Source organism: Macaca mulatta, chromosome 6, assembly GCF_049350105.2.
Source record: "Macaca mulatta isolate MMU2019108-1 chromosome 6, T2T-MMU8v2.0, whole genome shotgun sequence".
Classification (NCBI taxonomy): Eukaryota; Metazoa; Chordata; class Mammalia; order Primates; family Cercopithecidae; genus Macaca; species Macaca mulatta.
Genome location: NC_133411.1, coordinates 73,871,575 through 73,896,314, shown reverse-complemented (window position 1 = coordinate 73,896,314; position 24,740 = coordinate 73,871,575). Strand labels below are relative to the sequence as shown.

Here is a 24,740-nt window from a genome sequence, read left to right as displayed (position 1 = left end):
TGTGGTTTCATTTACAGGGCACAGGTAAAGCGGATTCAGCATAATTCTTAAGGACTCTAGAATTTTCAGAATGGTAAATAAGCATTGGCTTCAACTTCAAGTCACCAGTTGCATTAGCCCCTAAGAGGAGAGTCAGCCTGTCCTTTGAAGCCTTCAAGCCAGGCATTGACATCTCCTCTCTAGCATTCCTGAAAGTCCTAGACGGCATCTTCTTCCAATAGAAGGCTATTTCATCTACATGGAAAATCTGTCATTTAGTATAGCCACCTTCATCAATGATCTTAACTAGATCTTCTGGTTAACTTGCCACAGCTTCTAAATCAACAATTGCTGCTTCACCTTGCACTTTAATGCTATGGAAACAGCTTCTTTCTTTGAACCTCAGGAACCAACCTCTGCTACCTTCCACCTTTTCTTCTACAGTTTCGTCACTTCTCTCAGCCTTCATAGAATGGGAGTTAGGGTCTTGCTCTGGATTAGACTTTGGCTTAAGGGAATGTTGTAGCGGGTTACATCTTCTATCCAGACCACTGAAACTTTCTCCAATCAGCAACAAGTCTATTTTGCTTTCTTATTATTTGTGTGTTCACTGGAGTAGCACTTTTAATAACGTTCAAGAACTTTTCCTTTGTTTCATAACTTGACTGACTGGCACAAGAGGCCTATCTCATCTTTTGACATGCCTCCCTCATGAAGCTTGATCATTTCTAGCTTTTGATTTAAAGCAAAAGATTTATGACTCTTCCTTTCACTTGAACACTTATAGGTCATTGTAGGGTTATTGACTAATCTAATTTCAACATTGTTGAGTCTCAGAGAATAGGAGGCCAAAGGAGGGGGTGAGAAATGGCTCGGTGGAGCAGTCAGTACCCATATAACATTCATCAATTGAGTTCGCTGTCTTATAAGAGCATGATTTGTGGCACCTCAAAACAATTACAATAGTAATATCAAAGATTGCTGGTCACAATAACAGATATAATAATAATGGAAAAGTCTGAAATACTGTGAGAATTACAAAAATGTGACATAGAGACATGAAGTTGAGCACATCCTGTTGGAAAAATAGCACTGACAGACTTGCCTGGGCAACATGGCAAGACCCTGTCTCTATGTAATAAAAAAGGAAATCACTGATCACAGATCACCGTAACAGATATAATAACAACGAAAAAGTTGTCCAGGTGTGGTAGCTCACACCTGTAATCCCAGCACTTTGGGAGGCCGAGGTAGGCAGGTTAGGCAGATCATTTGAGGACAGGAGTTCAAGATCAGCTTGGTCCGCATGGTGAAACCCATGTCTACTAAAAACACACACACACACAAAAATTAGCTGGGAGTGGTGGTATGCACCTGTAATCCCAGCTACTTAGGAGGCTGAGACAGCAGATCACTTGAACCCGGGAGGCGGAGGTTGCAGTGAACTGAAACTGTACCACTGGACTCCAACCTGGGAAACAGGGTGTGACTCCTTCAAAAACAAAGAAAAAAGTCTGAAATATTGTGAGAATCCCAAAATGTGAACAGAGACATGAAGTAAGCACATGCTGTTGGAAAAACAGCACTAACACACTTGCTTAAAGCATGGTTGACATAAATCTTCAGTTTGTAAAAAACATAGTATCTGAAGTACAATAAAGTGAAGGACAATAAAATGAGGTGTGCTTATATCATGGGCTCTTTACATGGATTATCTGATTTAAATCCCAAAATAATTGTATGAACTAACTATTATCTCCTTTTTCAAGATAAGGAGACTAAGGCATACAGAGATTAATGATGTAACTTCAATTTGAAACCAGGCAGTCTGACTTCATAACCCACAATCTTAACCACAAATGCTAACTGTCTCCGTATCTTACAGTAAAATGAAAAAAAAAAAAGGCTAAATGATGATATTACAAAATGACTAAATCCTTTTGGATGGGATCTAAAATACAAAAGTCTTATATCAAACCCTCCTTTATGTGAAGAGTTAAAGTGAGTTTTCAGTGTGCTTCCTTAGAAATTTGACTACTTCTTTATACTGGAAGATTTTTCAAAGATCAAACATGAAGCTGAAGTGTAAAGACCAGCCTTTGTAACATATGTCCTGAACCTGGGATTCTCCAATACTACTGATGTCAGTGGTGGCCCATCTTGGCTGCAGTAGGGGAAGCGTGGCTAGGGCTGTGTGCTCCATGCGGCTGGCAGGAGCCAGGAACAGGCAGAAGTCCTTCCCCCTTCTGAGTTGGCAGGGCAAGAGCCTCCCCTCCTGGGCGTAGCTGCTGACCCAAGTATGCCTGTGCTCTTGGGGGCCAGGAGCAGGCAGGAGCCCTGCCCTCCTGGGCACAGCTGAAGTTGCCTAAGCCATGGATGCAGATCTGAGCATCCCTGTATTCTTAGGGGCTTGGAGGAGGCAGGAGCCCCACCCTCCTGGGTGTAGCTGCAGCTACCCAGCCATGGCTGTGGACCCAAGCATCTCTGTACTCTCAGGGTCCCAGGAAGCTCCCCCCACCCATTAGCAGGACCTGATCTGATCTTGGAGCAAAGCTGAGGTCAAGCCCAGGCACTGTCACAACCTGGCCAAGTGTGTGTATGCTCAGGACAGCACTGACATGCTAGCCCCCTGCTGCTTCAGCCCCTACTGAACTTTGGGCACTGACAAGCATGGGAGGGAAGTTGAGGGGGGAACTGAGCACAGCTTGGCACTGGCCTGCAGGCACCCCTCTGCATGAACAGCGTGGGTACCATAAACAGTGGTAGCAGGCAGACAGGTTCCTGGGCAGAAAGGGGTGGGTCCCTGGTGAAGCCCTACCTTCAAGCCGGGGAAGGCCTGAAGGCTGGGGGCCAGGATGCCAGTCCTGCGGACCAGAGTGGGAACTTAAGGTGCTTTTTTCGGGCCCACCCATAGGCCAATCAGCCTGCACATTCTCCCCTCTGAAGCCCATAAAAACACTGGACTCAGCCAGACTTGAGCTGATGTCAGGACAACCAGCTGCAGAGAGGAGCTACCCACTCCAGGGTCTCCTCTCTGCTGACAGCTGAGCAGACATCAGGATGATCAGCTGTAGTGCAAGCTGAGCACAGCCTGCTAGGCTGAGTTGGCCCAGTGGGCCCAAGCAAAACTTGGGCAAAGGCACCACTAGTCACAGAGGTTTCTGGCTGGTGATGTGACACCCCAAGGATCCTGTGACACTACTGCACAGTTTTCTCAAGGTGATGGTTTTTAAATAGATACTTACAGCAAATAAAGGCCAAATCACACCATCAGCCACTACCATACGATGTACTGACAAAAATATAGACTTTGTATATCCTGCTTGTATGAAGATTTTTCAGTCATTAGTTGCATATGAGGGAGGAAGTCAACTCCAAATGACAACAAAAATGTGTGTGTGTGTGTTTGTGTGTGTAGGGGAGTATTCAGTATCCAGAAAAAAACATAAACAAATGAATAATTCATGAGTTAGAGAAAAATTGAATAAAATAAAAACAGTTATGTCATGCAGAGTACAGAAGAGAGGGCTTATTCTATTCAAAAGCCATTTTGTAGCTGGGGAGAGAGCACAGCAAATGAATGAAAGATCAACAATGTCTTCTAAAGAACAAAAGGAAATGTTTGTAAGGAGAAAAAGCTAAAAATAACCCTACTGCTTACTAATTTCCCGAAAGTTGGTCATGCTGTTTCTCTGTGAGCCCTTTGGACAACATCATTTAAATATTTTTCAAAAAAGGAGGACAAAGAACCTACGAAATTTGAAAACTCAATTTCCAGCAACAACTGAATTCTCAAGAGAAAGGAATGCACAGTCAGCCACTGTGTATGTCCACACAGAAACCATGGGTAAGACTTACAGTCTAGCAGCCTAATGGATCTTATACAAAACAGCATGGGTGCTGAACCATTACTCACTGTTGACCAGCCAATAAATACCATTCCCCAGTTTTTAAACTATAATCCAAAGAATCCTAAAAAAGTACTTCATATAGTTATCAATGCGAACAATTTGAAGGTGTTGATAATAGTTGCTTATGGGCCATGATAACTATTGATGCTAATGTATTTCCCAGATAAAGTGGTAAAAAACATACAAAATAATCTAATTAAGAAATATTTTTTGTAGCTGACACTTCAAAGAATTTTAGGGCATTTTTTGCTGCAGGAAATATTTAGATAATAAAAGCCTAGAAAACAATGTAAACTTAGACTCCTGTTTGGTCAGAAGTTCTTGAGAGGAAGATAGTCTTCTAAATACACGATTTTGGCCAGGCACGATGGCTCATGCCTGTAATTCCAGCACTTTGAGAGGCAGAGGCAGGAGAATTGCTTGAGCTCAGGGGTTCAAGATCAGCCTGGGCAACATGGTGAATCCCCGTCTCTACAAAAACTACAAAAAAATTATCTGGGCATGGTGGCGCATTCCTGTAGTCTCAGCTACTCAGGAGTCTGAGATGGGAGGATCGCTTGAGCCTGGAAGGCTGAGGCTGCAGTGAGCCATGATCACGCCACTGCACTCCAGCCTGGGCAACAGAGTGAGACCCTGCCTCAAAATAAATAAATAAATAAATAAGTAAGAGAGCTTTCTTTATTATCTTTTTTTTTTTTTTTTTCCTGAGACAGAGTCTCGCTCTGCTGCCCAGGCTGGAGTGCAGTGGCAGAATCTTGGCTCACTGCAAGCTCCGCCTCCCGGGTTCATGCCATTCTCCTGCCTCAGCCTCCTGAGTAGCCGGGACTACAGGCGCCCACCACCATGCCTGGCTAATTTTTTGTATTTTTAGTAGAGACGGGGTTTCGCCGTGTTAGCCAGGACGGTCTTGATCTCCTGACCTCATGATCCGCCTGCCTCTGCCTCCCAAAGTGCTGAGATTACCGGTGTGAGCCACCGTGCCCGGCCTTCTTTACTATCTTTTAAACGAACAATAGGATGTCTAAAATGTACTCTGTTTCAGATTTTTACAACAGATAACTTGATGCTATAGAGATTAACTTTGCAATTCCTACAGTGCAGTAACAGCAGGAGCAGAATCATATAAATTGAAGCTTCAGAAGTCCTATGAGCTTTTGCTGTATTTAAAGGCCAAAATCTTACATGTGCTTGTTCGAATTAAGAGACCAATTGCTTTTAATGGCTACAACTAAGTGTTATTTTCATGATAGCAAATCCCAACTCAAAGAAAAGGCAGTTGCTGAAATCAATAAGTGTATTGTGCTCATGAAAAAGGACAGGCCTCAGGAGACCTGACATTGGCTGTCTGAGGTGATCCAGTATTGATTTCTTAGCAGTCATTCCACATCCTGGCCTGTCTAATCTATCCCTAAATCCAGGGATGATGGAGAAGTTTATATAACAAGGCAAGGTATTTTGTTTTAAAAAAGTGAGCACTATCTACTAGACTGTGCCATAAATAGATGATTAAAAGGCCATAGTTTTAACTTCACACATACTGAGTCAACACCGGAAATGATAGTAGTAATAAAGAGAATGTGATGACATCCTTCTTTATCTTCACAACTTCCCTATAGTTCAACAGTTCAGTATTACCATCAACCTTTAAAGGACCCAGGAAATAACATAATTTGGAGAAGTTTTGAATACTCTGCATATTAAGTTCAGAGGCTGGCTCCCAAACTAGCTATACCTTCCTGTTCAGGTACATCTTATGTAAACTGCTTCTTTTCAAGATGAAAACAAATAAAGGTACTATTCAAACTCAAATGCTAGAGAGTATGCTTTATTCACCACTGTATTTCCCAAATCCAGCACCGAAAGTAGAGGATGTCCAAAAAATATCTGTGAAATGGATGAAGCCCTGGGGAGAATGTTTCTGTAAGAAGATTCAAACTTAAACAACTCAAAGATATTTTCTCTTGTTATCATTCTTGACTTGACCTCAACTTCTCACTTCTCTACCTTTTTTCAATACTTAAAATTCTACTTTTATTATTTTACTTATTATGCTTTTAATTTTTTATTTTTTGCATTTCATGTCCTCAAGCTAAATTCGAAACATTCAATACACTCTAACTTTTCTTTCTTTTGAACTGCATCCTACCATACATATGACATGTCAGACACAATAGATAATCAATAATTCTGTTTCTTAAAATAACTATATAAGCTGGGCATGGTGGGTCACATCTGTAATTCCAGCATTTTGGGAGCCTGACATGGGCAGATTGCTTGAGCCCAGGAATTCAAGACCAGCCTGGGCAACATGGTGAAACCCTATCTCTACAAAAAATACAAAAATTACCCAGGTACAGTGGTACACGCCTGTGGTCCCACCTACTTAGTAAGCTGAGGTGGTAGGATCAACTGAGCCCGGAGAGGTGGAGGCTACATTGAGCCATGATTGTGCCACTGCACTCCAGCCTGAGTGACAGAGTTAGACCCTGTCTCCAAAAACAAACAAACAAACAAAAAACTAAACATCTCTCTCTTTAGAGATGTTTAAAAAAATATTTTAAAAATATTTTTGATTTTTAAAAAATAATACATGTAGAAAATGCACTAAGCAAATGAAAGAAATAAGCACATTCCCAAATGAACATTACGCGTTAATACATTCATATTTTGGTTTATGACTTCATTTATTTTATTTTCACATGTATGTACTGTTTGTATATGTAAAAGCAAACAAATAAAATAACAAAAAGAAGATCCTGAAAGAAATTACATCTAAAGTAAAAGTCATAAACTGTAACAGTGTGCAGGAGTTGGGGCTAGGGAGACAGGGTGACAGCAGAGGCCACAAGGTTGACGATAGGAAGTTCACTGCATTTTAGGACAGAAACCTCAATGGTCAACTCGCACAGAGGGAAACCTAGAAATAAATAAATGCATCCATTCCACATTTGCATTCATTCTACATTAGCAGAGTCTCATTTAATAAACTTAGGAGAAGGAAGTCCATCCAACGGGACCACACATTTGGAAGACCAAATTCAGACCATGAAATAGTGTTGTCTCCAGTGCATGGAATGGGAGCACAACTAGGTAATAAAGTACAGTAGTTAGGTCATGACTATTAGACCCTGGGCAGGTCCTTCTATGTCTCAGATTTTTCACTTGGAAAATGGGCACAATAACAGTACCCATCTACTTCAGAGCGTAATGTGAAGATAAAAATGAATGAATGAATGTAAAGCCTATCTTCTTCTCAGCCTGTATATTCTGCCTGACTAGGTATGGTCTTGACGGGTCTAACCTGGTTTGTCTTTCACTTCCTGAGGGTTAATAGTGAAGATAAATATACCCACACAGGTCTTTAGCTGATCCTCCATCACTTCCAATACTCCAAGCTGCTCTTTCTGTTACTGTTTCAGGAATAAAACTTCTAAGTAGGCAGCAATCATGAAAACAAAACAGAACCAAATACAAACGTGATGGTTTCCAATCACCTTCCACAGATCTTCACTGAAAACCCACTGAAGGTAAGCATTTGTGAATTCTTTTGAACCTTAAGTGGCAGTAAATTGTCTTATGGCAAATGGTCTTTCCCCCCCTGCTTTCTAGTTTTGAGTTGTATATTGATCTCAAAAGAGCTGAATTACACAAGCATAGTTTTCAGAATACTTCACATATGCATGGCACCTTATGCTTTTCCAAGTGCCTTTTCACATACTGCTTGGTTTAATTCTCCCAACCATCCAGGGAAGTACATAGAATTGCTGTTGTCCCCATTTTCTGAATAAGAAGAATGAGATGGTTCAAAGAGTTTAAATAACTTTCCCCAAGTCACACAGCCAGGCCCACAGATACACAGATGATGTTTGATCCAGTGCTCTTGCCATAAGACCAGGGTGCCTTTCTGACGAATACAGGGTACATTTATCTACAGCAGTATCTAATCTAAATATTTAGAGCAGACGAGCTGCTTTGTTTAGTAGTTTTCAACCAAATTAATGATTTCAAGTCACATAATTTGAAGTTCCTCTGCCCATCCCTTTCACATTTAATTAAGAAGGCTTTAGTGTAATTCTGATGTGTTTCCATAGAATAATGACATCTTTACAATTCAAAATTCATCACCGCTCTTAACGTACAACATAACACAGACATCACAATGGAGGCTAAGAGGCATTACTACTTTACATAAGTTCAAAGGCCAGTGATTACTGACAGCTCAAAGCACAATAAAGCCATGCAACAGAAACAGATACTAGAGATATCACCTCTTGATTGCTATCTTCAAAATTACCTACCTACCCTGTAAACGTAATACGAGTGAAACTCATGTCCTGAATGATGAGATAGTAGACATATTGATCTAGCACATCTACATGTTTGAAAACTAGATGTTCTTGCCAACATGTTTAAATATTACGATGACAAGCTCAAACAAGCTCTTCTAGTCATGAAACCTGCCAACTGCCACAGTGGAGAGCTCAAACACTGAGCTGCCATTTCTTAAAACCAATCTACTGAATATATGTGGCAAATTTTTAATTCACTATATATTTCTCAGGTAAACTAGAAGTATTACTGAACATAGAAGTTGTCAATCTCCATATTCACTATCATCTATTTTAGGTCAGTACAAAAGGCTTTCAAATTATAAATTTGCAAATATATGGACTGGTGCCTACGAAAAACAAAAGTGGTGATCACTGGTGATGACCTTAAAAGTTCTTAAAATATTACAGGCTATCTGAAAGGATTAATAGACAAGAAGATATTTTTCAAAGATAATCTCATGAAGATATGACCAAGCAAAGAATTGTACCAACACACTATTCATCAGTATGACACATTTTGTGCTCATGGATGAGGTTAGGCAAAACTTAAGAACTGAATATGTCTACTGTTTCAAGAGAGACACACTAAGCTGGTGAATGCAATATATATATTAATAGTTCAGTCACGAGTCAGACAGCTCTAAAATGTCAGAGTACCAAAAAAGATTTTCCAGTACTAAATTGACTATCTCAAAAGATCATGATTAATGTAAGAAATAATGGGAACAATGGAATGAGTTGTGGAGAACTGACCAAATACATGGCAAGCATATGATAATAAGTTTATAAGAGGACTGTGCCTGAAAAAAGAACATGCATCAACAGCATTGAAAAACCTATTTGAAGATCACTATTATCTTAATAAATGTGATTAAAAGACCAAAATGCTTCCTTATGAAATAACCAAGTAAGAAGGAAACTGCTATAACTCAGGAGTTCTTAACTTGAGATTCATTACGGTGAGGGCTTTGAGGGGTCTGTGAGCCCTTTGGAATTTTACGCATATTTGTAGGTGTATTTTTCTACAAGAGGTACCCACAGCATAAATCAGATTTTCATAGGGTCCTCAGATCCAAAAATGTGAGCATCTACTATTTTAAAAGTAGGTCATTATTAATCTATGTACAAATATATAACTGGATTTTGGATAAGTAATACACCATAAATTTAAAATTAAGAAAATATTTTTGACTTTTCTAAATTATAAAAATGTTTTTTAAATACAAACTGGAGTTATCCTAATTAAAGGAAATGTCAACCACAGTGTGGATATTGATAGAAGGTCCACATGATAAATATTTCAGGGATCCTAGTGCTATGACAAGAGACTTTATTTATTTATTTTGAGACAGAGTCTCACTCTGTCACCCTGGCTGGAGTGCAGTGGCACAATCTTGGTTCACTGCAGTTTCTGCCTTCTGGGTTCAAGCGATTCTCCTGCCTCAGCCTCCTGAGTAGCTGGGATTAAAGGTATGTGCCAGCATGCCCGGCTAATTTTTGTATTCTTAGTTGAGACGGGGTTTTGCCATGTTGGCCAGGCTGGTCTTGAACTCCTGACCTCAGATGACCCACCTGCCTGGGCCTCCCAAAGTGCTTGGATGACAGGTATGAGCCACCAAGCCTGGCCTATTTTATTTATTTTTTGAACAGGCTCTGGTTCTATCGCCCAGGCTGGAGTGCAATGGCACAACCTTGGCTCACTGCAACTTCCACCTCCCAGGCTCAAACCATCCTCCCACTTCAGCCTCCCAAGTAGCTGGGACTACTACAGCCTCCCAAAGTGCTGGGGTTGTGGGTATGAGCTGCCATGCCTAGCCTTGCGAAGCCTAGCCACACTACCACACCCAGCTAATTTTTTTGTATTTTTAGTAGAGATGAGTTTTTGCCATGTTGCCCAGCCTGGTCTTGAACTCCTGGGGTCAAGCAATCCTCCTGCCTTGGCCTCCCAAAATGCTGGGATTACAGGCATGAACCACCATGTCCAGTCAGTGCTATGATAATAGATTTTAAAATCACCTAAGAAAGAAAGGTTAGATTATTCTGAAAGATTTATTTTCCTTGGATTAAAGAGAGATTAAAAATGGTTATATCAGGACATTTCTCTGGACATATTCATATATTATTCCCCTCTGTTTTTTAAAACAAAAGATGGAAGCACCAGGATAAAAGATAAAATGTTGAAAGAACCAAACAGTTTTTAAACAAAGGTGACAGAAGCATTTTGGAAATGAATGGGTACATTTTGGGTTATTACAATGATTAGGGCTACTCTGGGATATAAGGATGCTGGATGCACAGGACTGATTCTGCGCATGTTGGGACAACAAAAAGACTGTTCCATGTCCTGCTTGTCATTCATACTCCCTGCTGGACTATTCACATAAATGAAAAAAACTATCAGTAACTGAGCCGAGAAACTAACCCCACTGTACATATTTTTGCAAAGCATTTTTTTTTTTTTTTTTGAGACAGGGTCTCACTTTTTCACCCAGGCTGGAGTGCAGTGAGCACAGCTCACCACAGCCTCGACCTCCTGGGCTCAGGCAATCCTCCTGCCTCAGCCTTCTGAGTAGCTGGGACTACATGTGTGTGCTATCATGCCTGGCTAATTTTTGTATTTTTTGTAGAGACTGGGTTTCACAATGTTGCTGGTCTTGAACTCCTGAGTTTCAGGCGATCTGCCGGCCTCGACCTCCCAACATGCTAGGGTTGCGGGTGTGAGCTGCTATGCCTAACCTTGTGAAGCATTTTTTTACACAATTTTAATTTCTAAGACTACAAGTACTAGGATCTACTGTGTAAATCGAAGTGAGATTACTTGTTTTTGAAGTTTCCCAGGAAGTGTTCATCATTTTGGAAAATCATGCCACCATTGTCAGCACTGTTCTAGGACTTGAGCTGACAACATAAACCACTTCAATCAGTTTGCACTTGCTGACGCTCCATTCAGGATTACTTCCACACAGTGCAAACCTCCGGCATACTTCATTATGTCTTACTGCATAGTCATATCCAAGTATTATCACTTGAAAAACACAAAAATTTCTTCCATTTATATTCAGTGAGGACACTGTACTGATTTAAAAAGATTCTCTGTATAAAGACCATTAAGGAAAATCCAAATAAATTGTGGTGTTCAGTCAGGAGTACTGTATGAATGCTGGCTTCTTAGCTATGACAAATGTGCTACTGGAATGGAAGATGTTAGAAGTAGGGGTGACAGGGTGAGGGACAATACAGGCAATCCTTGTATTGTCTTTGCAAGTTTTCTGCGAATCTAAAAGTATCCTAATAAAAAGGTTTTTGTTTTTGTCACTGTTGTTTTTTAAGTCTACCTTTAGAGACATATAAAGATTTCAAATTAGGAAAACTGTACCTTCATTTCTGTTACTATCAGTTTTTTGGGTGGTTTTCTTTTCTTTTTTTTTTTTTTTAAGTCAAGGTCTTGCTCTGTCACCTAGGCTGGAGTGCAGTGGCACAATCATGGCTCACTGGAATCTCAACCTCCTGGACTCAAGTGATCCTCCCACATCAGCCTCACAAGTAGCTGGGACCACAGGCATATACCACCATGCCTGGATAATTTTTGTATTTTTGTTTGTTTTCCCATGTTGCCCAGCTGTTCTCAAACTCCTAGACCCAGGCAATCCTTCCACCTTGGCCTCCCAAAGTGCTGGGATTACAGGCATGAGCCACCATGCCTGGCCAATAATAGTATATTTCAACTATTAGGTTGAATTGCTGAACTAGACATTTTCCTATGTTAATAATGGTTAAATGTTAGCAGGTTCATACGGTTCATGCCTGGCATGAGCCTAATTAAATGGATTGTATTACAAAGTTGAGAATAAATGTACTTTTTATTTTCAGAAATAAAAAATCAGTTTTAATCTACTGCACACATACACCTCCACTCTGCCAAATTCTTTGTATAGTTATATTATCTATGATTTTAATTTGAAGTTAGTAAAGCGAAATGTTACAAAATTATTATTTAAAAATGAGTAAAGAGTCTAAGAGGATTGAAAAATCACTAAAGTAAACAAAGCATTGATAAGCAGAAGACAGAGATTACAGCGCAGTTTTTCTGAGAAATTTATACCAAATTCCTATGGAAAAGGATTACAAGGAAAGAGCAAAGTATCTGTAACCTTTCCTTATAGATAGTCTTATTCTTTTTCCATAGGCCGTTATTCAAGAAACCTCTTTCACTGGTAGATGAACCTCCAAGTAAAAATATGTTGTGAAAGAGGACAGGAGAAGGAAAATTTTGGTTTTGCAGGAGGCCTATACAATTCTTGAACACATTCAGCTTCTGAAAAAAACATGTTAGGAGCAGAAACCTGACAGCAGTCAAAAAGTTTTCTTAAAAAACCAACTGGCAGGTTTACTGGGGGAAAAAAACTCACCTGTGCACAAATCTGATGCATCACGTGACCAAACTCATGGAAGTAAGTCCTCACCTCGTCGTGTCTCAGGAGAGAGGGACGACCTGCCACTGGCTGTGAGAAGTTCACCACGAGGGCAGCCACTGCCATCATCCGGCTTCCATCAGGCAGAAGGCAGCCAGGCTGGAGACCAAAGCAGGCCGCATGATTGTATTTTCCTTCCCTAGGAGCCAGAAACACGCGTTGACAAGATAGGAAAATTCTCCTCTAGCAACTACATTGGCATGCCCTCTTCCGGTCATTAAGCCCTATCTGTTACCAGAGATGCTTTTAAACATTAATTTACCTTTTAGAAAGTAGGTTATTTTGCCAAAATGGAAAACCTAACGCTAAACAAACAATAACTCCACTATCATTCTGTGTGAACTCCAAAGTTTCTTTTGTTGAAAAATCTCAAGGTAAGAATGAAGAACGCATGTGACACCGACAGCTGAATGTCCAATTTATTTTAATGACGTTCTACTTTTCTTTTTCAAAGATGGGATTATTAAACACTAAACAATGCTGAAACACAAATTTGAAATAAAAGATACAGCTTGACTCACTAGGCAGCCTTTTCATTAAAATCGGAATAAAAAACTGAATTTCAGACAATAAGGTTTCTCCTTTTATTTGAGGAGGAAAGAATCAGTAATCACAATTAAATAAGCTTCTTTTATAAACCAGACAGGCCTTTTTGAAACAGAATGCTTTTAGTTAGCCTGGGAAAATGCATAAATTATACTATCAATTAGTCTATCCTTACATAGTGTGGCATCCGTGATGGTCTTTCCAAAAGCTATTAGACTTCATTCTCCAAAAGCTATCAGACTTCATTCTCCAAAAGCTATCAGACTACATTCTGGGAGTAGGTGTCCTTTCCCCCTTTTCTTTTGCTCAGAAGACTAACAGTACCTGTTTTTTTTTTTTTTTTTCTTTGAGACAGAGTCTTGCTCTGTCACCCAGGCTGGAGTGCAGTGGCATGATTTCAGCTCACTGCAACCTTCGCCTCCCAGGTTCAAGCAATTCTCCTGCCTTTGCCTCCTGAGTAGCTGGTATTACAGGTGTGTACCACCATGCTGGTTAATTTTATTCTTGTTGTTTTGAGATGGAGTCTCGCTCTGTTGCATAGGCTGGGATGTGGTGGCAAGATCCTGGCTCACTATAACCTTCACCTTCTGGGTTCAAATGATTCTCCTGCCTCAGCCTCTAGAGTAGCTAGGACTACAAGTGCCTGCCACCACGCCCAGCTAATTTTTGTTTTTTTAGTAGAGATGGGGTTTTGCCATGATGGCCAAGCTGGTCTCAAACTCCTGACCTCAGGTGATCCGCCCTCCTTGGCCTCCCAAAGTGCTGAGACTACAGGTGTGAGTCACTGTGCCCAGCCTGATTTTTGTACTTTTAGTAGAGACAGGGTTTCACCATGTTGGCCAAGCTGGTCTTGAATTCCTGGCCTCAGGTGATCCACCTGCCTTGGCCTTCCAAAGTGCTGGGATTACAGCCACTGCACCCAGCCAGTACCTGGTCTTTTTAAAACCTATTCTGAATACCCTTTTTAAAAGTCAGTTAGACAAATAAAACAAGTTAATCCCTTTTACCTTCATGAAGAGAACATCTAAGATGACAGGAAGTAAACATTAACTTTAGGTCACTGCTTTCACAAAGATTACTCTGCCACCCATACCAGGGTGCTGGTAGCAATGACCAGATCTCTGAGTACAAAAGAAATTAATTATATCCTGGCAGGGAGACAGCAGAATGAGGTAGCAGGAATTGTTCTTTGACCCTGGAAAGAAAATCTGAGGACAGTTATAGCAGACTCCAATGTTAAAGGATTACTCCTGAAAGCGTTCTTGGGTTAAAACTATATCCTGACACTTTTTAGTTAAAAGTAAGACTCATCTATATTTGGCAGGGTTTTACTTTTAGGTCATAATATAAGTGAAAGTAAGTCCGTAAAGCACCAGGTGATACGGTTTGGCTGTGTCTCCACCCAAAGCTCATCTTGAGCTGTGGTTATCATAATCCTCACGAATCGTGGGAGGGACCTGGTGGGAAGTAATTGATTCACAGGGGCAGTTACTCCCATGCCAGTCTCATGATAGTGAGTGAGTTCTCACAAGATCTGATGGTTTTATAAGGGGCTTTCCTCCCTTTGCTTGGCACTTCCCCTTCCTGCTGCCACGTGAAGAAGGATGTGTTTGCTTCCCCTTCTGCCATGATTGTAAGTTTCCTGAGGCCTTCCCAGCCCTGCAGAACTGTAAGTCAATTAAACTTCTTTCCTTTATAAATTACCCAGTCTCAGTCAGTTCTTTACAGCATTGTGAGAATGGACTAATACACCGGGATAATCACTTAAAGACACTTCTGCCCACCAACTGGATGACACAGTTACTCAACCTACTTTTCAGCACTCAAAGTCAGTGGATTACAAACCTGTATGTATTACTGAATGAGGGGGATACTATCCTCTACTTTGATCTATTTAGTAAAATGATTAGTAATTATAAGAGGTTGACTCTGCTTTAGAAAGTAGCCTGGGGAGAAAGAGATCCAAATTCTTTTGTGTCTGATGAAACACTATGGAATCTATAGTTATTACATGCTACAGACACAATTATAACATTTTTTTGTAATTGTTACCACTGATATCTGGGCAAGATGATTTGCATATATAGTCTTTAATGAATAAAATAATCCTGTAAAAGGATTTCCAGTCCCATATTACAGAGGAAGAAACAGAATCTCAAAGAGGTTATGTCACTCAAGCATTCAAACTCAAATCTGACTGACTGCAAAGGTTTTGCTACTTCTACTAAACTGTGCTGCCTCTCAGCCAGACTGAAGGGAGTGGCCATAGATGAATAGCAGACAGATTACCTAATAAATATTCTGGTGCTCAATTTTATTTTATTTATTTATGTTTTTTGAGTTAAGAGTCTTGCTCTGTTGCCCAGGCTAGAGTGTATTGGCGTGATCTTGGTTCCAGGGTTCAAGCTATTCTCATACCTTGGCCTCCCGAGTAGCTGAGACTACAGATGCCTGTTTAATTTTTGTATTTTTAGTAGAGATGGGGTTTCACCATATTGGCCAGGCTGATCTCGAACTCCTGACCTCAAGTGATCTGCCCACCTCAGCCTTCCAAAATGCTGGGATTACAGGTGTGGGCCACCATGCCTGGGTGGTGGTCAATATTAAATTAAGTAAATATAGTGCACAAACTAGATGATGATGACAATGACAATAGTAGCAGCTAACTTTGATTAAGCCTTCGCTATGTGCTGAGCAGTCTTCTAAATGCTTTGCATGTATTTAACCAATTTAATCCTTACAATGACCATACAAAGCAGCTACTATTAATATTCCCATTTTATAGGACCTATAATATAGGTAAGAAAACTGGGGCATAGAAAAATTAAGTAACTTACCTAGTAAATGATGATGCCAGACATTCTGGCTTCAGACCCACATTTTAAATCTCTATACTAAGAAGCCCATGTGAGAAATATGAAAGAGTAGTGTCTGTTTTTTAATTAATTTTTTTAGAGATAGGGTCTAGCTCTGTCACCTAGGCTAGAATGCAGCAGCATGATAATAGTTCACTGTAACCTTAAACTCCTGGACTCAAGTGACCCTCCTGCTTCAGCACAGCTAGGACTACAGGTGTGCACTACCACACCTGGCTAATTTTTAATTATTATTATTTTTTTGAGACAGGGTCTCACTCTGTCACAGAGGCTAGAGTGCAGTGTTGCAATCTTGGCTCACTGCAGCCTCCACCTCTGAGGCTCAAGTGATCCTCTCACCTCAGCCTCTCGAGTACCTGGGACTATAGGCATGTACCACCACACCTGCTAATTTTTGTATTTTTTGTAACAACAGAGTTTTGCCATGTTGCCTAGGCTAGTCTTGAAGTCCTAGACTCAAGCAATCCACCTGCCTCGGCCTCCCAAAGTGCTGGGACTACAGGCATGAGCCACCGCACTTGACCTAATTTTTAAATTTTTTGTAGAGACAGGGCCTCACTGTATTGCCCAGGCTGGTCTCAAACTCCCAGCCTTAAGCAATCCTCCCACCTTGGCCTCCCAAAGTGTTGGGATTACAGGCATGAGCCACTGTGCCTGGCCAAGAGTAGAGTCTTAAAGTAGGTAGCAGCTGAATCCCTAAGGTCCCTTCCAACAACGTGATCCTCAGTACCTTGGATAGAGGTCCAAATAGAACTGTCCCAATACTTCTCCTGTAGCTTTATCCTTCACAGTATAAAGTGTAACACTCTTGTTCCAAACATGGGCATCTGTCACTTGCTCAAATGAGAGTCCCAACAACTCCTGGTAGGTGTTCAGCAAGCCTTCGGTGACCACCTCAATTGGGAAGTATTCCTTGAGGAACTCTTGGTCTATGGAGTACTTGAGTTCCTCTGTCTGAGTCATGTAGTAATATAGATCCCAGGCATTGATTTTCCCATCATATTCAAAACCCCTGTCTTCACATTCCTTTTTCTTCAAATTCAAAATAAACTCTCGTTCTGCTTCACCCAAGGGTTTTAATTTCTGGCTTAAATCATCTGTGAAGGAAAAGGGAAAAGTTAGTGATCTACTTGCTTTTGGGAGCAAACATACTCATAAATACCACCTGTGTTTTAGCACGGTGCTTCCTCCTTTGCAGTATTCAATACAGAAAAATCAGGGGGAAAGAGGGAAAGGAGGAAAAAAGTGAGGGAGGAAAGTAGGCTCTATTATGGAAGCACACTTTGCTCTTCGGGGTTATTGATTTTATGGTCCTAGCTCCTCTTTTATTTTTTATTTTTTATTTTTTTGAGACGGAGTCTCGCTCTGTCGCCCAGGCTGGAGTGCAGTGGCCCAATCTCAGCTCACTGCAAGCTCTACTCCCGGGTTCAAACCATTTTCCTGCCTTGGCCTCCAGAGTAGCTGGGACTACAGGTGCTCGCCACCACACCTGGCTAGTTTTTTGTATTTTTTTTTTTTTAGTAGAGATGGGGTTTCACTGTGTTAACCAGGATGGTCTCCATCTCCTGACCTCATGATCCACCCGCCTTGGCCTCCCAAAATGCTGGGATGACAGGCATGAGCCACCGTGCCCGGCCACCCCTTTTTCTTTTAACACCACCAGAACTGGGCCATGAGTTCCTCAATTCATCACCAAAGCTCAAGTTTATCTCAGAGAACACTGACTGAAGAATGTTATTCAGGAAGTAAAGCAACAGTGAAGCCAAAGTCATGTACATGATTATTCTTCGATGCAGTTAGTCGGACTCCTAAGAAAGCTAGGAAAAACATATCAGACGTGACCTGTGGTCAATGTTATCTAGAAATTCCTATCAATGGGTTTAGTTTCTCATTACCCCATTTCTATGAAGGTCTATCTGGACACAGCAATTCCAGTTTTCAGCTGGAGAAAGTTCTGAGAACCACAAATTATATTGCTGTGGTCAATTTTTCACTTTACTGCATTTGGCTAAATGAGTATGGTCTTATGTATTTATTTTTTACATTTCTGTTACATATGTTAAGATATAAACGTGCCTGGCTCCGAAGAGGACATGGCAGTTCAGAAGGCAACCCCACAAAGTGAGAGATGGAGGAGCAGCCCGAGGAATACTGTGAAATGAGGAAACTCATGGAGGATACAAAGATACAGTTTTCCATATATGTATGTGTGTGTGTGTGTGCATGTATGTACACACACGCACACGTGTGCACGCGCACGCACACACACACACATATATACAGAGAGAAAGCGAGCAAGTGAGAGAGTGAGAGAGTTTTGCTATGTTGCCCAGGCTGGACTCCAACTCCCAGATTCAAGGGATCCTCAAACCTTAGCCTCCCAAGAGGACACTTTGCATAGGAATATGCCAATCTCAAATTAGAAGGAAAACTCCTTTAAATGAATTAAGTTAGTCAGGTGGTTACTAAGGAACATTTTAGTGTATGCAATCACCACTGAAGGAAACATTCTCTACAAACCTGTTAACTCTCTTAGCCATTCTCTTTTATATCATGCATCAAACTGTAGAGTAATTACCTGTTCACACTTCTGTTGTTTCCAGTAAGTGACAAATCCATTGAGAAAAGGACCTTGTCTCTTTTTAAAAAATTATCTTTATTTTCAGAGACAGGGTCTTGCTCTGTCACCCAGGCTGGAGCACAGTGGCGTGATCATGGCTAACTGTAGCCTTGAACTACTGGGCTCAAGGGATCCTCCCACCTCAGCCTCCCAAGTAGCTAGAATTACACGGGCACGTCTCACCGTGCCTGGCTAATTTTTAAATTTTTCTGTAGACACAGGGTTGGGGTCTCTTTGTTTCCCACGCTGGTCTTGGACTCTATGCCTCAAGTAGTCCTTCCACCTTGGCCTCCCAAAGTGCTGGGATTACAGGCATGAGCTGCCATGCCCAGCAAAAAGGACCTTGTTTTATTCCTTTCTGTAATCCTACTATTTAGCATACTGCCTAAGACTGAATAGTTATTTCATAAATGTCTCATGAATGAATGAGTGAATTATACAATAACAAATACGTACCATTTATGGTGTTAAACCTTAATATAGTCATTAGATAATAGTTTTTATGTATATTATTTTATATTACAGTTATTAGATAATAGTTTTTATGTATATTATTTTATATTAGTTCTGTATATTAACAAGTGGTTTCTGGAATATTAAATGTTTTTTGTTTATATATGTTCTATTTTTATGTACATCATATTTGTCAGCTTATTTTATACAAATTCATAAGCAGCCATGCTATGACTACTAAATCCCTAGTGACAACAGTGAATAATGCCAGTAACTTTAGTAACTCTCTGTTAGAACCTACATGTCATATTAGGAATTAGTATAAAGAGCCTAAACAAGATATAAGATACAGTGAAGCCAGGCCTATACAGCAATATAAACAATGAGCAGTCCCTAAAACCAAGCATACTTCTAACACATAATAGGTGATCAATATACTTCTCTCGAATGAATGAAAAGTAGGATGTCCTCAAAGGCATATTATGTTCTGAGGCCTTCTGTCCCGTTGACATGGTACAGCAAAACAGTCATAGGAAAAAAAAAAAAACTAACCTAGAAAGGCTGTTACGCGGCTTGTGCTCTTTGCAGTGTTCATTTCAAGGACGAAGTCAGCATGTGTGCTATAACCGAGTAGTTTGGCTACCTTGGCCCGCAGTGGGAGTAGCTGCTGCAAAATTATGGTGTTTTCCTAGTAATAAACAACAGCAACAAAACAAAGGCTAATCAATAATTTGATCCGAAGCACTAAAAGGAAGAATTATTGTATGTATTTTTAGGTTTGTAAAATTGTCAAATATTTTTAGAGCATTTAAACTTCTGTCCCATTTGGTGTTATAGGTTTTTTTTTCTTTCTTTTCGGATTCATGAAATAATTTATGACTTTTTAAACCTCAGGAGATAACTATGAGGTCTTAACAAAATTGTAGGCGCTATAAACTTAGAATGAAAATATATTTTTCATGAATATAGTGAATCCGTATTTATTTTTACTGACAGAACTGCACCTAATATTGGTACTTTAAGTTCTTTTGGACATTTTTATTGTGGTAAAAGACACAAAACATAACATTTTTAATTTCATACCCATTCGTATGGCTACTATTTTTAAAAACACAGAAAATGTGCTGGTGAGGAAATGGAGAAATTGGAACCCTTGCGCATTGCTGATGAGAATGTAAAGTAGTTCAGCTGCTGTAGAAAATGGTATGGTGATTCCTAAAAAAATCAAACCATATGATCCAGCAATTCCACATCTCGGTAAATAACACAGAGAATTGAAAGCAGAGACTCGAAGAGAGATCGACACACCCGTGTTCACAGCAGCATGATTTATAACAGCCAAAAGATGGAAGCAACCCAAGTGTCCATGGACAGATACACAGGTAAATAAAATGTGGCATACATATACAATGGAATATAACTCTGCCTTCACAAGGAAGGAAATTCTGACACGCTACAACGCGGATGATCCTTTAAGGTATGCTAAGTGAAATAAGCCAGATACAAAAAGACAAATATTTTATTATTCCACTTATATGAAGTTCCTAGAGTAGTGAAATTCACAGAGACACAGAATAGAATAGTAACTGCCAGGGTCTGGGGAAAGGGGGTAGTGGGGAGTTAATGCTTAATGGGTACAGTTTCAGTTAAGGAAGATGAAAAATCTCTGCAGGTGGATGGAGGTGATGGCTGCAGAAAAATATAAACATATTCTCAATGTGAATATACTTAATGCCACATGCTATGATCTGAATGTCCCCCAAAATTCACGTGTTGAAACATAATCTCTTTTGTGGTAGCGTTAAAAGGCAGGGCCTTTTGGGAAGTGACTAATGAATTAGTTCCTTATAAAAGGGCTACAGCTAAAGAACTTGGGCCTTTTCTGCCTTCCCCCTTCTGCCATGTGAGGACACAGAAAAAAGGCCCTTTCTAGACACTGAATGCTGGTACCCCTTGATCTTGAATTTCACATCCTTCAGAACTGTGAAAAATGTGTATAGTGCATAAATTACTTCATCTGTGGTATTTTGTTATAGCAGCACAAATGAACTAAGGCACCATAAAATTCTGCTTTTAAAAATGTTTCAGGGATTTTTCCCAAGTTAACATTACAAATATCTTTTATATTTTATTTGTATTGCAAATACAAAAATTGATATTATTTTATTATTTTCTTAACAATGAAATAAAAAATAATTCTCCTAGAGGAAGTAAATAAATGTTAAAGTAAAAGAAAAAAACTAACCCCAATAATCAAATCAGCAAATTATTTACAGACTGATTTCTAAGGAAAATCACACACGGCGGTCACACTACCTGCATTCAAAATTTGGTTCCACCATTTACTAGTTACCTGATCTTGGGCAAATTCTGGAGCTTTCTGAGCCTCAGTTTTCTCATTTGTAAGATGTGGAAAATAAAAATACCTACACTGGAGAGTAATCATGAAGATTCAAATGAGAATATATGTAAAGTACTTAGACAAATGCCTGGCACATAACCAAACACTATATAATTATCTGTTATAATTATTATTATTTTAACACTAAAATGGAAACACAGAATAGAGAAACACACATAACGCAATTCTCCAAGTTCTAAAATTAAATAGTTTAATTAGATTTTCTTTCATTTTTTGGAGTTTCTCCAGATCTTCTCTCTAGACTGCCAATTTTCTCTCAGTATCTGTTCTCTTATTTTTTCTTTTAGTAATAGAACTCTGAATTTTTTTGTTTTTTGTTTTTTTAAGTTTTCACAGAGGTGAGGTCTTGCCATATTGCTCAGGCTGGTCTTGAACTCCTGGCTTCAAGCAGTCCTCTTGCCTTGGCCTCCCAAAGTGTTGGGATTACAAGTGTGAGCCACTGTGCCTGACTGAACTCTGAATGTTTGCTGGACACATGGTTACCTAATTATATTTCCCAGCCTTCCTCAAAGCCAGCTGTGGCCATGTGATACTCAATGGGACAATGGGATGTGAATGAAGTGATAAGTGAAATTTCTGGGTCATGTCTGATAGATCTTTGCCGCAGGCTGTGAACTGAAAATGACAACAATGACCCTGAAAGCCACATACTGAGGATGGTAGAGCTGTCTTCCACCTCTGGACCACTCACCTCTTGACTTACAGTTACAAGACAAATCTCTTTTTTTTTTCCAAAATAGTGGTGAAATCTGCCATTTTAGCCATGTAAAATTCAACGGCAATAATACTCATTCCGTTGTGCAACCACTACCATGATCTGTTTCTAAAACTCTTCCATTACCCCAAACAGAAACTCTGTAACCATTAACTCCCCAGTCTTCCCTCTCCCCATTCCCTGGTAACCTCTAATCTACTTTCTGGAAAGATAAAACTTTTATCTTATTTGAGTTACTGTGCTTTTGACTTCTGTCAAGTCCCTTAGCCTGGACCCTGACATATGTAGAGATGAATACCAGAAATCAGTTGCTACTAACAATAAAAATGAAAAATGTACAGGAATGGAAGGTAAGGACCCAGACGCTGCAGGTTGGGAAGCAGGTTCTCATTATACCATGGGCATTTGTGAAAACTGTTGCTTGCCATAATTCAGAAGGCAGGCCACGTACCTATGGAGTCTTAGTCTAGAGAAATTGTTTGGGAAAACTAATACTGTTGGGAGGTTTTTTTTTTGGCATTTGTTGCTTTTTGAAAGATTACATGGGAGAGATGAACTTGGGTGAGAATTGGCCAGTTTCTAAAGATGGAAGGAAAAGAATTCTGCTCAGGGAGGTTCTGCCTATGGCCTACAATCTTCAGATGGTTGGAAAAGCCAATTGCTCTGTATTCCTAGTGTCAGGAGAAAAGGTTGTCACTCAGAGTTACTGAACTGTAGACATGACTTTGAGAATGCTGCCTTCCTCCACAAGCTCACTATGTTCAGAGGGCCTGAAAACAGACTTCACTAAATGGATAATGATGGATAAATGGATAAATTCAGAAGCCAGTATATAAGATTTGGCAAGTTTAAGAACGATGACCAAAAGTGATATTTGGGTATAGTTATTTTGACATGCATCTGATTAGAGGCAAACAGACAAGAAACCTACGTTTTTGAGGAGGCTGTATTACCAAAGATATCGTAAGTCTGGCTTACAAAAGTTTGTGATTATTTGATCCCTAAAGCAACCCTTGGGATTCTACCTGACATTAGCAGGACCAGCAGTCCACTGCCAAGATATGGTCATCAAGGATAATGGACAAAAACAATTCCCTGTGGGCAAAACTGGGGGCCATAGAGTACAATTGATAAAGGAATTCTTGTGAGAAAGTAGATCCAAGTTTAGCCCAACAAGCTAACCAAGAAACTTCAACACAGTACAGAATCTTCACAATTCCTAAGGAGTTTGAAAGTTTTAGAAAATTGCTAAGAGCTCGCTATGTTTCCCAGCCTTTCTTTTTCCAAATGGGACTTTTTAGTGTGGTTATTCTTTTCCTATGCCATCACTGGGGGTGTTGGGGAGGGTGTGGGGGTGTTGGGGAGGGTGTGGGGGTGAGGAGCTGATAACTTGTCTTTCCTTTTATAGTTTGCTGGATTACAAGAAGCTACAACCAGGCAGGATTGTATCCACCCAGAGATCCTGGTCTTTGAGCTTCAGGCAGTAACTGGGAATTAACAAATGGTGAATGGGTCCTATGTAAGGAAAAAAGGGTCCTCGTGGTTACTTGGATAGCTAGAGAGGCAGATCATGGTAGAACTGGCTAGATGACTGAGAATCCCTGTCTACTTCTTCCTTTTTTCTTTTTCATATTAAACCAGGACTTATCAGTGCTGGATTGCTGATTTAGGAGAGAAGCAACTTCTAATTTGTTTAACCCATTCTATTTTTATTAGAACAGCTTATCCTGTGACCACACCAAGCAGGTTGTCAATGAGCAATGAAAAAGCTAAAAGTCTTGTAAGTCTGAGGAATTAGAGATACAGTGCACACACACAGGAATAGCAGTCTCTGAGCTGACTTTGACATTGGTGAACAAAGTAAACCCTTTTCTTAAAATATTCCATTAAAACAAAAGAAAGACAAACATTTATAATACCTCTTTGCACCTTGTATTAAAAGCCATTTCCATCCTTCTTCTGGTTTCAGGGATACAACATTTCTTCATGACAGGGAAATAGTGTGGATATTTTAAGGTAATTTTATACTTGTCATCATCTGTCTTTTCTAAACTATCAATGAAATCATCAGGAAGAGCACCTGCAAAAAATCATTTTCTCATATATCAAATTTTCCACTCATTGCTGGTTTATTTAGCATTGGCATGGTGCCTTTTAGTAGCTCTAGGAATTTTGAGAAGTAACTGAAATTCAAGTAAAATAATGACAATCCTTTAAATATCATTTTGATGTTGCTGGAATGGTGGTAGCTGTTAGAAGCAAGGTGCCTTGGGAGATGGTAATTCAAAATATGAATAGGTTTCAGTAAACTTGTGCAAATGATGTTTCAGTGGAGAACAGGCAAAATTAAGTGAAGAAAGACCCAGGATGGCTGGGCACGGTGGCTCACGCCAGCACTTTTGGAGGCCGAGGTGG

At 40.0% G+C, this 24,740-nt stretch overlaps 1 protein-coding gene across 10 annotated transcripts in view; it reads right to left on the bottom strand.

The window, feature by feature from the left end:
- The window catches only part of NLN (neurolysin), a 96,166-nt gene that overhangs the window by 17,236 nt on the left and 54,190 nt on the right, over window positions 1-24,740 (bottom strand). For all 10 annotated transcript variants that reach the window (XM_078004769.1, XM_078004770.1, XM_078004768.1 and 7 more), the window contains 4 exons: window positions 24,245-24,405; window positions 19,741-19,876; window positions 16,846-17,212; window positions 12,631-12,832 (listed from right to left, as the gene is read on the bottom strand). In XM_078004769.1, the coding sequence (XP_077860895.1) occupies window positions 12,631-12,832; window positions 16,846-17,212; window positions 19,741-19,876; window positions 24,245-24,405 (866 nt within the window). The remainder of the gene's footprint in view (window positions 1-12,630; window positions 12,833-16,845; window positions 17,213-19,740; window positions 19,877-24,244; window positions 24,406-24,740) is intronic.